Source organism: Mastomys coucha, unplaced genomic scaffold, assembly GCF_008632895.1.
Source record: "Mastomys coucha isolate ucsf_1 unplaced genomic scaffold, UCSF_Mcou_1 pScaffold23, whole genome shotgun sequence".
In the NCBI taxonomy this organism is placed as follows: Eukaryota; Metazoa; Chordata; class Mammalia; order Rodentia; family Muridae; genus Mastomys; species Mastomys coucha.
The window spans coordinates 94371603-94386228 of NW_022196906.1; the positions used below are offsets into that span (position 1 = coordinate 94371603).

A 14626-nucleotide genomic window follows, 5' to 3' on the forward strand; every position below is an offset into this window, starting at 1 on the left:
CTCCCCTCCCTGTCCCTCTTCCCCTTCTCCTCCCCTCCCCTCCCTTCCTCATCCCTCCCCTCCCCCTCCTCTCTTTTCTTTTTTCCTTTTTTTTCCTGCAACATGTCTGTGTTGAATTGTTATTTTGGAATGTTTAAAAAAAGATATGCAAGGATATCAGTTAGAATCTCCTTGATTTTAATTGAACTTATTCAGTTTATGAATATTTGTTTATATTGCTTTATAATTAACATGTATTTCTTAACCTTTGGTATGTGAATCTTTTTATGCGGAATACAATGAAGCATCTTTTTACTATAGATAGATTGTGAAAGATAAAAATTCCACTCATTTAGCTTGGAATACCAGTGTATTTATTTAGTGTTATTTGAGGATCTTAGGTATAAGCAAATTAAGAGCAAGTAAACTAGTAAAAAGTCTCCCACTTTCTCAGGAACTCTCTTCAGAGAGAAAGAGTGTAGGATATGAGGGTGTGGAAATGTGAATCTCCTCACCCAGCAGTCTGTAATTAACTGCTACTACATCCTTAGAGATAGGAGAGGGGTATAGTCTTCTTGGCCACCCCCCTACCCTCACCTGCCACAAAAAGAAAGAAAAGGTAAAAGAACTGTCCATCAACACGTTAATGACTAAAGTTTATGCACTGGCAGGGAACAACTTTAAAGAAAAAAGATCAAGATGTTTTTTAGATATTTCTATAAAAATATTTCTACATTTTTCTATATATTAATAGTAGAAATAGAATGGTCCAGATGTCTACATAAGTAACAAAATTGACTGAAATCATGTTTCTATGTCTTAAGTGTCTCTGGAAGATAACAAGAAATTACTTACTGCTTCTTAAGAATGGAAGCTGCAGCCTGTGTATGTTCTTTGGTTAGTGGTTCAGACTTTCAGAGCCCCAAGGGTCTAGGTTGATTCTGTTGGTCTTCCTGTGGAATTCTTATCCCTTTCAGAGCCTGAAATCCTTCCTCCTATTCTTTTATAAGAGTCTCCAGATTCCGTCCATTGTTAGACTGTGGTTGTCTTTATCTGTCTGAGTAAGCTGCTGGACTTAAGCCTCCCCACTCGTAAGTAGCAGATGTGCAGATTGACCTTCATCTGGGCCTTGAAAACAGGAACGGGGGCTATCCTAAAAACTATTGCCTGTGAGATGTGTTCAACTAGGTGAGCTATCTCCTTACTCAGTAGGAGATGAAGTGCCTAGACTTGCAGAGACTTGAAGTATCCAGGGTTGGGGTGTGGTGTGGTGCCCACCTGCTCAGATGAGAATGGGATGGGGGAAGTATTGTGGGAGGGGGTGACCGGGAGGGGCATTAAGTAGGATGTAAAATGAATAAGTAAAAAAACATTAAAGAAAAAAGAATGGAAGCTGGTGACTGTGATAGTGCTAGGATGACTCTTAAAACTGTGTTAAGTTGACAAAACTCAGATCTTGTAAATGTCCCTCTGGAGCCCCTCCCTGGCTATGCTGTGTAATGTTCCTACAGTGCCCTCTGTTTATAAAGGCCAGTACTACAGCAGATAGCAATAGAGTATGTTTACAGGGGTCTGCTTCAGCATCATAAAGTAAGACAGGTAAGTATAGATTTGGAGACACGAGGCAGAAAATTGGTAATTGTAACAGGGCTCTAATGAAAATAAATTACTCAAAAAAGTATAATTATTCAAAAGAAAAATTCCAAGCCAAGACCCAATTAACACCTACTGGCAATGAATATTGTATAGAAAGGGATAATATATCTGTGAGAAAAGCTACAAAATTGTCTGACTTTTAAAGTTTTAGGGAGCTCTCTACTACATAATGTGTTTGTTAGCCTAGATTACATAAGATTGTGTATGGGAAAAACAAAAGAGAGAAATAACTAGGGGCAGTAGGTGGTAGTAATTAGATAATATCTCTTAATTTTCATTTAACAAAATTGATGTTGGCTAATTTGAAACAACCGTGTAGCTAGTTGATATATAAATGAATAAACATTTCTGGATTTGGATAAAGTAACTATAGAAAAATTTCTCATTTTCTCTGGCTTTAGGATACAGTAGTAGCTGGTATCAGTGTTGAAAACCTAGTAGGCTGGGGATGCATCTCAGTTGGGAGAATGTCTGCCTAGCATGCACAAAGCCCTGGGTTCTGTCAGCGCTCTGCAGAAACAATGTAATGGTGATACATTACATTGTAATACCAGCACTTGAGAGATGGAAGTGTCCCCTAGTTCAGAGATTTTTGTTGTTGTTTTGTTTTGTCTTTGTTTTTTTTAGTCACATAGTGAATTTGAGGTTAGCTTGTGCTAAATGAAAAACCAAAAGAGGGAAATACCTGTGCCACAGGGGTACTGATAATTAGATAATTTAGGCTGTATCAGAATAGAGCTGTTTTGACTTTGTTGTATTCCTGGTATCTTGAACAGCTCCGAGAATGCCTACCTAGAGTATTTGTTGAAAGAACAAGGTTTGTTTTAGTTTTTGTTTTTTGTTTTTTTAGAGTAATTCATCAACAAAAGTGGAAACACAGAATTTCCCCAAGAGTCTTTTAGTGAACTAGGCTCTTAAAGTATAGGAGAGTATATTGAGGAAGATATAAATTAAATAATGTCAATAGTAGACATAGTTAAATCATTAAACATTGCTATATAGAAAATATAGTCAGATCTAAAATTTTATTTTAATATCTCTTCAGTTTTTATGTTTTTATTGTAATTTTTTGATCATTGAATATTTTAAATTGTTTTTGTTTAAGGATTGATCTTTGACCTATACTGTTTCCAAACACCATCATTGGATCAAACAATGTAAGATTATGTTTACGTACAAGAAAGTTTGTATTTAGTGCTTTTTTTTTCATCTTTTTATTCAGTCAACAAATAAGAAACCTCGAAAATCTCCAGGAGAAAAGAGCAGAATTGAAGCTGGGATTAGAGGAGCAGGTCGTGGAAGAGCCAATGGGCACCCTCAACAGAACGGTGACGGGGATCCTGTTACCTTATTTGAGGTGGTGAAGCTGGGGAAGAGTGCAATGCAGGTAATCTTTAAATGTTTTTATTTCTTGTATAAAGCAAGGCTGTCAGTAATCTATATGGAATCTACTAGTTTGTTTTTTGACACCTCATGTGCATTGTATGTAACAGTGTCTGATGCTTTTGATAATAGCTTTTCTACCCATGGTCTTGAGTACTCTGAGCATGCACTCTACTACTTATTCATACCTCTAACCTCTGTGCAGCTAACTTTTGGCTGAGCAAAAATGTTATTCTTTGTGGGTGTTTCAGTTTAGCTTATAAAGGACATTTTGTTAATTAGCAAGGTATTCCTCCTGTTACACTAAAGAAAACGAGTAATAGGAGATGCCCAAGAGAATTTGTATTGTTGATATAATTTTGACCTTTGATTTGATATGTGTAATGTGGGTTTTAGAATATTTGAGAGAAGTTGTGTGTGTGTGTGTGTGTGTGTGTGTGTGTGTGTGTGTAGGGGGTGTTTGGAGACTCAGATCCTTATACTTATATAATAAGCACTTTATATATTGAATTATTTCTTTAGCTTAGGGTGATCTTTTTACTGTCATTCGCATTTTATTTTTCTAATTTTAGTAATCTGTTTACTGTCGCTTATATTTCATTTCTTCAACAATAAAATCAAATGGTCCTTGATTTTATTGATGACTTCACTAAAAATATAAATTAGAGTTATTTCACCACTCCCTTAACATGTTGTTATATTATTTTTTACTATTAAAATATACTAACTTCATGTTAGTCTTTGAACATCCATTTCAAAATGCCATAGGTGGAATTTTTTTGCTTCAGAGGCTATTTTCTTAATACATAAATACCGTATTTCTCTCCAATAAGTTCAACTTTCACCCTTCCCAAGAAGTGGAGGAAGTAATAGAACACACGTATAACCTGAAGATGTGTTTACTTGAATATGCTAAGTATGGAATACAAATTTGAAATTTAGCACTCTTGTGGCTAGGCAGGAGGCTCATGAGCTTGAGGGTAGCCTGTGCTACATAGTGCACTTCTTTCAGAAGAACATATAAATAACCCAGTAATAACAAACAAAAAAAGAATATAGCTGAGCGCTGGTTGCCTACGCCTTTAATCTCAGTATTCAGGAGGTAGTCAGATCTCTTGTAAGTTTGTTGGCCAGACTGGTATGTAGAGCTAGTACTAGTACAGCTAAGGCTACCTAAAAAAATACTGTCTTGAAAAAGAAACAAACTTATAAAAGTATGCTCAGTTTCAGTTTCTTTGTATTGGTGTTTTATATTACAAAATCAATTATTACTTTAATTTGTATTTTCTTGATAACCAGTTATTAACAGTACGCTAAATCTTTATTTTCTCATTTGCTAATTTTAACATTACATCTCAGTTTAAGTCTGAAAAGCATGTCAATAGTTTATGAAATAGAGTTAGCATTCAGGACCATCACAGTTTGTCATTAGTCTTTACTTTTTATTTCTTTTTTATTTTAAAGCCCTTAGACAAATTTAATTTATATTGACTTTTTTATATATTGATGTGTATATTGGTCTTTGAATTTGTGTGATCACCAACAATGTAGGTTATACTGGTAAAATATTAACAGGCTACTGAAATACTGAGTTTTTTAGGAATAGTTTTCTCAATTTTGACTAGAAAGACAAACATAAGAATTAGGGAAGAGCAGGGCGGTGGTGGTGCACGCCTTTAATCCCAGCACTCGGGAGGCAGAGGCAGGTGGATTTCTGAGTTCGAGGCCAGCCTGGTCTACAGAGTGAGTTCCAGGACAGCCAGGACTACACAGAGAAACCCTGTCTAAAAAAAACAAACAAACAACCATAAAAACCAAAAAACAAAACAAAACGGAATTAGAGAAGAATTCTATGAAAGTATGACCTTTCCATAAATTCAATATTCTTAGAATTCTGCATTTGTTACGTAAAAGTTTATATATTATAAATATTTTAGAACACATAACTGGATATTAAATTCATATTAATAAAGTTTTTTTTAACCTTACTGGCTAGTTGTGGTAGTATGTATACTTTTTTAAGGTTTATTTTTCTTAATTTTGTGTATATGTGCATGTGGTGGTAGTGGACTGTGCACATGAGGTCAGATGTGTGAGAATACAGAAAAAAAAAGCATAAGATCCCTTGAAGTGGAAGTAGTAATCCAACTGACATGGTTTCTGGGGACAAAGTAGCAAGCCCTCTTTACTTCTGATCCGGCTTTCTAGTCCTAACATCATGTTTTAATGTGGGCCTAGGGATTGAACCCAGGTCACAAAGGAATTTTGTATGAGCAAAATTCTCTATATATTTTAAACAAATTCTTTAACCAAGGTAATATTTTATATATTGTTCTCACATCACTTTTCTACCACATTTTCTGAATATGGATTATTAGGACAATATATCTTTTCACTTTAAAGAATTTGACTTTAATTTGACTTGTAATTTTGCAAGTATATTTTATTGCTTTTTTTCCCAACTTTTATTCACTATTTTTAGACCTTTTAAAATAATTTAGCACTTATATTTTTCTTTACTTGGTATATTGAGATTAATGTATAAGCTTTGGTCTTTTTTTCTTTTTTTTTCATTTTTTCGAGACAGTGTTTCTCTGTGTAGCCCTGGCTCTCCTGGAACTCACTCTGTAGACCAGGCTGGCCTCGGGTCATTTTGTTTTTAATCCTGCAACCTATTGGTGGCATTATTATTCTGTATTTGACTTCTGTTTTTCAAATTTATTTGTTTTTCACTCACTCTCTGGCCATGATTTAGTCAGCATGTTTTAATTTTGTTTGCATACAATATTATCTCTTAAAAGTAGTACATTTGAGAAATTTTATCATATCTAAAATGTAAATGTGGAATTGTTTATTAACATTTTCTTGTGTTGCTCTTTATCCAAGAGGATGTGTGCTTAAATGATTTATAAGGACCTTTAATTAACAATGACTTGGTACTTTCATTATTTATTGCCTATCCACTTCAAACATAATGGCATGATAAACTGTCATAGAGATAGTATAAAAGCTGTGCATAGTCTTGTACTCCTGTAACCAAAGACTGAGGCTGGAGAAACATGAAGTTAGAACAATATTCTATCTCAAACATACATGGTGGACTGAGGGAATAGATGATAACAATGAATTTAGAAACAAATGAAATGTTTATGTATTATGTGTAGAAGAATACTACAAATGAACAGAATTTGGGTTATAATAGAGAAGAAGTTAATGGTATTCGAGTACTTGACATTGGTGGGTTAAAAGAATTTAAATTACTTTCTAAGAAATGAGAATATACAGGTTTGTTTCAAAAGTAAAGTCCTTACTGACCTTTCCTACAGTTGAAGTTGAAGCTCTACTAGACGACTAGACTCATAATGATCCTATAGTATAGTACTAATTTCATATGTCCTTCAGAGTCTCATGTTTCAGAGCTGCTTCTTGTGGTTCATGGTAATGTGTTAGGTGTTCTGCAACCCTTAGGATGCTCTGGCTTGCCAAAGTTAGTACCTCTTAGGTGGCACTTTAAATGTTTCCATCTTCTGGTTCCAGCTTGCTCTTGTCCTTTTTGATTAGCCACCAAGTGAACATGTCTGCTGCTGGCTCCTACTGCCATGACGTCTTATGTGTCTTCCTCACCAATAAAGATGCAATCCTCTGAGACTGAAAGCTAAAATAAAATTACAGTCTTTTACAGTATTTCCTTTAGGAATCTTGTCACCACAATGAAAAAAATAATTCAGATACCATGTGTCTCACGCTGTCTTTCAGTGTTCCTGTTATACTTATTATTCATACAGTTATTATAAAAAAATTGCCTGCATACTCAGAAAGACCAAAATAAAGAAACAAATGAACAAATAGTCATTTAATTAATTAAAATAGGGAATAAATAAAATAAAAACAGATTAAGAAAAGAGAGCCAGTTTTAAAACTAAAAATAAATTGTTGAAATATATTGTTCAAAAAATTAGTAAGAACATTGGGCTGTATTAAAATATTAAAGAATAGCTTCTCTTTAGAAAATCACTTAAAATTAGCCCAGAGAAGGAAATAAGATAATAATATATAGCAAATTTATGTCAGAAATGCAAGGATGAATTGATATTAGACACTCTTGTACTATAATGTACCAAATAATCATGTTATAGGAAAGATATATAATATCTGAATTCATATAGAGTGTTTATAAAAATTATTTTATATTGATTGTAAAAACTTTATAAATGGGGAAAACAGAGAACTTCTGTTTCCAGTAAATGTTATCTCCCTTAAAACCACACAATTCTCAATGTGTTGTTTTCATAGTAAAATACAGACAGAATCCCTGGCCCAAGCATTATTTATCATTATTGCTTATTACTTGCTGGATGGAATCCATAGCTAATGTCTTAAATCAACAATAAGGAAAAGCCAAACAAAATATGAAAATAATAAAAGAGAAAAACTGCAATAGTTGAAAAGAAGGTGCAGAAGTAGTCATATTCACAGAGGATACACATGTCTGTATTAAAATTTCAAGGGAAAGTTTTCAATAGTGTTAGAACTCAAGATACCAGAGTTCTTGTATAGAAAATTAACATTAACAACTTTTGGCCAGTGAGATGGCTCAACTTTAACAAGCTCCTAGCTAGAAAGCCTGTTGAATTGAATTTGACCTCTAGAATTCACATGATAAGGGGACAGACACAGTTGATTCCTGCAATTTGTCTTCCGACCTCACATGAGTCCACTCTCCTCAAAAATTAAATAGGACACCTATGTTCTTTTGTATAGCAATATAAATAGTTAGCACAAGTTGCTTGATCATATTTACAATTTTGTCAGTTTCTTTTTTGGAGCAATTTAGATGATGATTCATAGGTATAAAGAGATTAGAATGAGACATTAACAACTCTTTGATAGATCCTATGGGAAGTAATGAAAGTGTTATAGATTTTTTTAGTTCATATTGTATTCCTTGTTCCTAATGGAAAGCCTAAAAAAGTAAAATTAGCTCTCAACAATTTATTGTTGAATGTCTGAAATAACAGTCCATTGGTTGACCTTTAGTTGTACAAAATGAAAAATATTAAAGTATTTTAGAAAGTAATTTTCAAAAAGTCCATCAATATTACAACAGTCAAAACATTTTGTGGTCATAACCTAGTCTTGGTTAGCTACAAATTGTAGTAGGGAATGTGAGGAAGGAAAGAAAATGTCACCATTTCACTAAGCATCAAGGTGACTTTGAGAGGTAAAACATCTTGGTGACCCTAGCTGTTTCACTTAGTTGTTCACTAAATAAGAGAAATTTTCCTTAGTGTAGTGCTGGAGAATTTGTGTGTGAAACTTTTATTTGGACATTTTAACTTCCTGGTTATTTTTGAGATGTGGCCTCTCTCTATCATTCTGACTGTCCTGGAATTTACAGGGTAGAACATGCTGGTTTCAAACTTACAGAGTTCTGCCTGCCTCTCCCTCCTAAGTGCTGGGGTTAAAAGTGTGGAGTTTTTTTTGTTTGTTTGTTTTTGTTTTTTTTTTAATTTGGTCATTATGTGTTATTGGCCACTTCAGACAATTTTCTGTAAACTACTATTATTTTTTTGTATCTCCAGAGTTCAACAGTTGGACTTTATAGTTCAGTCATTCAAAAAATTTGGTTTAAAAGAAAATGTGCATTTGCCATACTATAGTTACTTTTAAAGTAATCACAGAGAAGGTATACATCAATGGTTTTGTTTCTAACTTTTCTAAAACATATTACAGAAGCTAGTTGTAGTTTAAAAGTAGGTTATGTTTAAGTTACTTAGAATTGGAGTTATGAAGGGTTGTTACCTCAGGTTAACAATTTTTCTAAGAACCAGGGGTGTAGCTTGGCGGTAGAGAATTTCCTTAGCATGTATAAGGCTCTTTGTTCAATATGTAAGTAGTAATTTTTCTCACCACATTGTTAAAATACATCCAAAAGGTACCTGTTTTTTTTTTTTATTATTATTTCAACTTTTACTGAACACATTGCTATTATAAAACATTTTGTAGTCTTGCTGATTTAAAATAACTGGTGAGTCTTGATAATATTGTCCATTTTTTTCCTTAAGTCATTTTGTATCACTTTGTTTGCTGATGGTCTGGGGTAGACTAAGGAAAGAAGTAATTATTATTGCTTGAAACTAATAGTCATATATGTGTATGTAACTATGAGTGATTGGTTATATCTATACTGCTTTTTTATTCGATTAAGTATGTTTTAGGAAAAATTAACTTTTATTATATACATATAAACTTTCATATTGTTTGTATATATTTAAATATATGCCATTGGTGTGTTCTAGTTTTACTTTAAAGGAAGAATATAAGTATTTTTGCTTCTGTCTAAAGTGCTCTTTTATATTTATCAGGAAGGATCTTAGTAGTAGTAAATGTCACACTAAATGAGATATAGTAGCATATGCTATCTATCCCAGCAGCAGAAAGGTGATAGAGACATGAAAATTTTGCATTCAAGGAAATACTGGGCTACAGAAATAACAAGTAAGATTCTGCCTCAGAAATCAAAATAAATGAATACATGAACAAATAAATGTCACAGATATAAATCCATGTCCACGTATAATGAGATTCCTTCCTTCCTTCCTTCCTTCCTTCCTTCCTTCCTTCCTTCCTTCCTTCCTTCCTTCCTTCCTTCCTTCCTTCCTTTTGGTTTTTCGAGACAGGGTTTCTCTGTGCAGCCTTGGCTGTCCTGGAACTCACTCTGTAGACCAGGCTGATCTCGAACTCAGAAATCTGCCTGCCTCTGCCTCCCACGTGCTGGGATTAAAGGTGTGCGTGACCACCACCCACCCAGCATGAGATTTCTTTCTAAAAAAAGACTATTTAACTTAGATTGAATAGGTTTTTACTTCATACTTTAGATTTGAACATGATAAAGCAAAACTCCTTGTGAAAAAGTTTATTTCTAAACTGCTAAAATAAACTGAATATATGTTGAGATGATCTCTTACTATTGGCTATGCTTTAGCCCTAATCCTTTGATCTAGGGATACAAAGAGAATTGTCTCCTCCTAGTAAAACTATTTGAACCTAATACAGGATTCTTTAACGTCAATGTTAAATTCTGTAAAACATGAACATAGAATAGAAATAGTATTCAATAATTAGAAACTGATTTTAAGTGAGAGACAGAGACAAATAGACACACATACATGGGGAGGGGTGTGCAGGGAGGGAGAGAGAGTGATGAGAGTTGATCTTTGGGTATTTTTAAAAGGCTTGTTAGTACCATTGAAGATTTAATTTGTAGCTTTAGAATTAATAGAATTTTTTAATTTTCCTCTTGGAGCTTTACAGCACACATTTAAGAAATGACAACTTAATATTCAACAAGAAGAAAGCAATAGGTTATGATTGATGCCAAGAACTCCTTTGAGGATTTGTAGGTAGTAGAGTGTATTGGTTTACTTGAGACATGCCAAAGTGTACAAAGTTTTAATCTGGTTGCAGTAATTTTAGAAATTATTTATAGATGACATGTGACTAGCATCTTTGGTCTAGAATATGAATGTTTTCTCATGAATAACAGTAATGTTCATCTATTACCTCACCACTGCATGCTCCTAATTGGATAACATAGTCAATAAGAATCTTCAAACAATGTCTGTCACTATAGGAAAATCTATATAATCCCTTTTAAGAATATATAACCTTAGAGGGAGATATATGGTATGAACTTGGAAATAGTTTATAGGAAATCCTTCTTTAGGGATTTGTTTTTCTCTTCATTTAAAGTTGTATTTGTAAATTAGTCTGGATCTTAAAACTATGAGAATTCATACCTTTTGTTTCTGATCCTTAAATCAAATTTTATCTATCAGGCTAGAGTTTTAGCTATTGAATAAATCAAATTGTACATTATTAGGGTGACCATGTATTTTGTTCTGAGGGGTATTTGTTATTAACCTACTGCTGAGCTTCTCTGCAGGTTGAGATACTTAAATAATCACAATGTCCAAGCTGTAATTCACACATAATTTGTCCACATTGTCTTTGAAGGTGAATTGTGGCTACTTAGTCTGTGTTACCTTGAGATGCCATTATCTACATTGAATATTGGGAATTCTTCTTAATGACCCTGACTTTTACACATATTCTTGGCTTACAGAAAAGAATATCCCCTGAATTCTATAAAGATGTGCATGTCTGCTCAGTTTACCAATATAGCTTCCAAGGGTTCCAGGAATTTGGAGCATAGTAGAATAGTAGTGTGCGTATGTATTTCTCATATGATAGATCAAATAAAAACTCTTAACTCTTTTTTTTTTTTAAATTTGAGACAGGGTTTCTCTGTATATCCCTGGCTGTCCTGGAACTCACTCTGTAGACCAGGCTGGCCTTGAACTCAGAAATCTGCCTGCCTCTTAAAAATTCTTAGCTCTTAATCATTGTATTCTATATCAGTATCAAAGAACCACTGGTATCGTAGCTGTTAACTTTATAATCATCCCTACACAAACTAACGTGTTCATTCCAAATCTGTAGTGAATATACCAATAGTAATTAATTTGCCTAATAGAAAAGTATTTCTGCTTTCTGGTCAAATATTGTTAAAATCTATTTCTACAGTTTTTATAAGGAATGGGATTTGTTTCTTTAATTTTATTTATTTATTTATTTATTTTTTACTTATTCACTTTGTGTCCTTCTCACTGACCCCCTCCTGGTCACTCCCTTTTACAATTCTTCCTGCTTCCCCCTCCTCTGACCAAGTCTTCCCCCCCACCCCATATCATCCCCTCCTTGGTACTTCAAGTTTCTGCCAGGATATGTACTTATTCTCCCACTGAAGCAAGACCAGGCAGCCCAGCTAGTAGAACATATCCCATGTACAGAGAGCGGCTTTTGGGATAGCTCCCGTTCCAGTTGTTTGTGGCCCACATGAAGACCAAGCTGCACATATGTGCAGGTCCAGCCGGTGTATGTTCTTTGCTTGGGGGTTCAGACTCAGAGCCCTAAGGGTCCAGGGTAGTTGATTATATTGGTCTTCCTGTTGAGTTCCTTTCCCCTTCTGGGCTCACAATCCTTCCTCCTATTCTTTTATAGGAGTGTGCAAGCTCCATCCACTGTTTGGGTGTGGGTGTCTGTATCTGTCTCAGTCAGATGCTGGGTGGAGCCTCAGAGGACAACATGCGCCTGTCTGTCAGCATAACAGAGTATCAGTAGTGTTAGAGAATGGTAATTGCCTATGGGATAGGTCTCAAGTTGGGGCAGTTATTGGTTGGCCATTCCCTTAGTCTCTGCTCTATCCCCCATTCCTGCTTTTCTTGTAGGCAGGATAGATTTTGGGGCAAAGGTTTTGTGGGTCAGTTGGTGTCGATCGCTCTACTGGAGTTCCTGCCTGGCTACCGGAGGTGACTTCTTCAGGTTCCTTATTCCTAATGTGTCACAGCTTCATTGATTCTTGAGTGCCTTCTTGATCTTAGGTCTTTGTCTTGTCCTGGAGATGACCCCTACCTCTTTACCCATGTCATTTGTAGATTTCCATTTATTTTCATGGCCCTGTAGCCATCTCCCCTGTCCTTCCCCACACCTGATCCGGAACCTCCCCCCCCCCATGCCCCCTCCTTCTCAGTTCCCTCCCTCCATCTGTCTCTTACGACTCTTTTATTCCCACTTCTACCTGAGATTCAAGCTTCTTTGCTTGGACCTTTCTTTTTGTTTAGCTTCTTTGGGTCTGTGGAGTGTAACATGGTACCTGTATTTTATGTCTAATATCCCTTTATAAGTGATTGCATACCATGCATGTTTTTTTGGGACTGGGTTTTCTTACTCAGGTTGATGTTCTTAAGTTCCACCCATTTGTCTACAAAATTCATGATCTGTTCCTTTTAATAGCTGAATAGTGTTCCATTGTGTAGATGTAACACATTGTCTTTATCCATCCTTGAGGTAAGGAACATCCAGGTTTTTTCCAGTTTCTGGCTATTACAAATAAAGCTTCTGTGAGCATAGTTGAGCAAGTGTCTGTGGGATGTTGGAGTGGTGTTTTTTTAATTAAAGAATGAGTAAAGTAATATGTGAAATTTACCTTCGAAAGCTCACTTTTATCAGTGAATTTTAATGGAGAAGAGGCTTATTCATAAATTAAGGGGGCATGAATTCTAGGAGTGGTGTTTCTTCATGATTGGATTTTACTCCTCTTTTCTAGAGGTGTCATGCCATCAGATACATATTGGGAAGTAGTAGTTGTGAAAGGCTCATAATATGGAGCTGCTTTTATAATGAAACAAAAGATAGAGGTCATCACAATTGGCCACATTGGTATCAGTCTGTGTCCTGGCCAGGTTTATGTCAACGTGACACAAGCTAGAATCTTCTATGAAAATAAGACTGGGCTGTAGGTAAGCCTGTAGGGCATTTTCTTAATTAGTGATCAACAATGTGAGGGGACCACTGTTGGTGGTACTGCCCCTGGGCTGGTGGTCCTCAGTTCTATAAGAAAGCTGGTTGAGCATGTCATGTCATGATGAACAAGGCAATAAGCAGCACCTCTCTTGGGTCTCTGGGTCAACTCCTGCCTTCAGCTTCCTGCCCTGTTTTGAGTTCCTGTCCTGACTTCCTTCAGTGATAGACTACAATGTGGAAGTGTAAGCCAAATAAACCCTTTCCTAACCAACTTGCTTTTTTGTCATATTATTTCATTGAAGCCATAAAAACCCTGAAACTAGTTGGGTTTGGCTAGGTGTGTGTGTGTGTGTGTAGGGGTGTGGGTGGTCTGGGGGGGAAGGCGTGGGTAGATGTGTATGATGTGTGTTTGTCACACACAATGTCCTATTGCACTACTTAACTGAAATTTTTTCATTTTTTAGGCATTTTGTAGTTTGCCTGTTACTACCTCTTGCTAGCCACTCTAGTTTCTGTCCTTCAATTTGAAGGGATTAAAAAAAAGTAAACACACATTTTTCATATTCCAGCAGACATTGGATGTTTACTCTGCCTATGTGGAAGAAAAATCTTTGGCTGTCTGATCAAAAGCTGATAGGGGCACTATCAGTTCCTATTGAGTCGGAATTGGCTAGAATCCTAATCAAACTATTGCTTTAGTAAAGAACTACTATGAAGATCTAATATACAAAATTGTATAAGGTTAAAAATGCCATAAGTTCATAGGAGGAACAGTTATTTGAAGCCCAAAGAATGATAGTAACCTTTTCTTTTTTTTTTTTGGTTTTTCGAGACAGGGTTTCTCTGTGTAGCCCTGGCTGTCCTGGAACTCACTGTGTAGACCAGGCTGGCCTCGAACTCAGAAATCCCGCCTGCCTCTGCCTCCCAAGTGCTGGGATTAAAGGCGTGCGCTACCACTGCCTGGCCTACATTTGTTTTTTAACAACTAAGTTCATAGAAACAATCTGGATTGCTCTCATCCCCCAGCTCCCACATTTTTGTCTCCCTCCTCCCTATAAGCCCTATTTCCTACCTTCATATATGTTTGGAACTGTCTCTTGGGGGCTGATGGGCTTACCAGTTGGTGTGCAGCAGAAGGCCACAACAGGCCTTCCTCTAGAATCACTTAATAGTCATTATTATAGTTCATCTGGAAGGGTTGCCCTATGAGCCCCTTTTTGTTCCATGATTGACTGCTAACAGA

At 35.6% G+C, this 14626-nt stretch overlaps 1 protein-coding gene across 1 annotated transcript in view; it reads left to right on the plus strand.

Annotated features, from left to right (window-relative positions):
- The window catches only part of Stag1 (stromal antigen 1), a 268526-nt gene that overhangs the window by 33749 nt on the left and 220151 nt on the right, over positions 1-14626 (plus strand). Inside the window, exon 3 of the mRNA XM_031346345.1 lies at positions 2858-3022. Coding sequence (XP_031202205.1) covers positions 2858-3022 — 165 coding nt within the window. The remainder of the gene's footprint in view (positions 1-2857; positions 3023-14626) is intronic.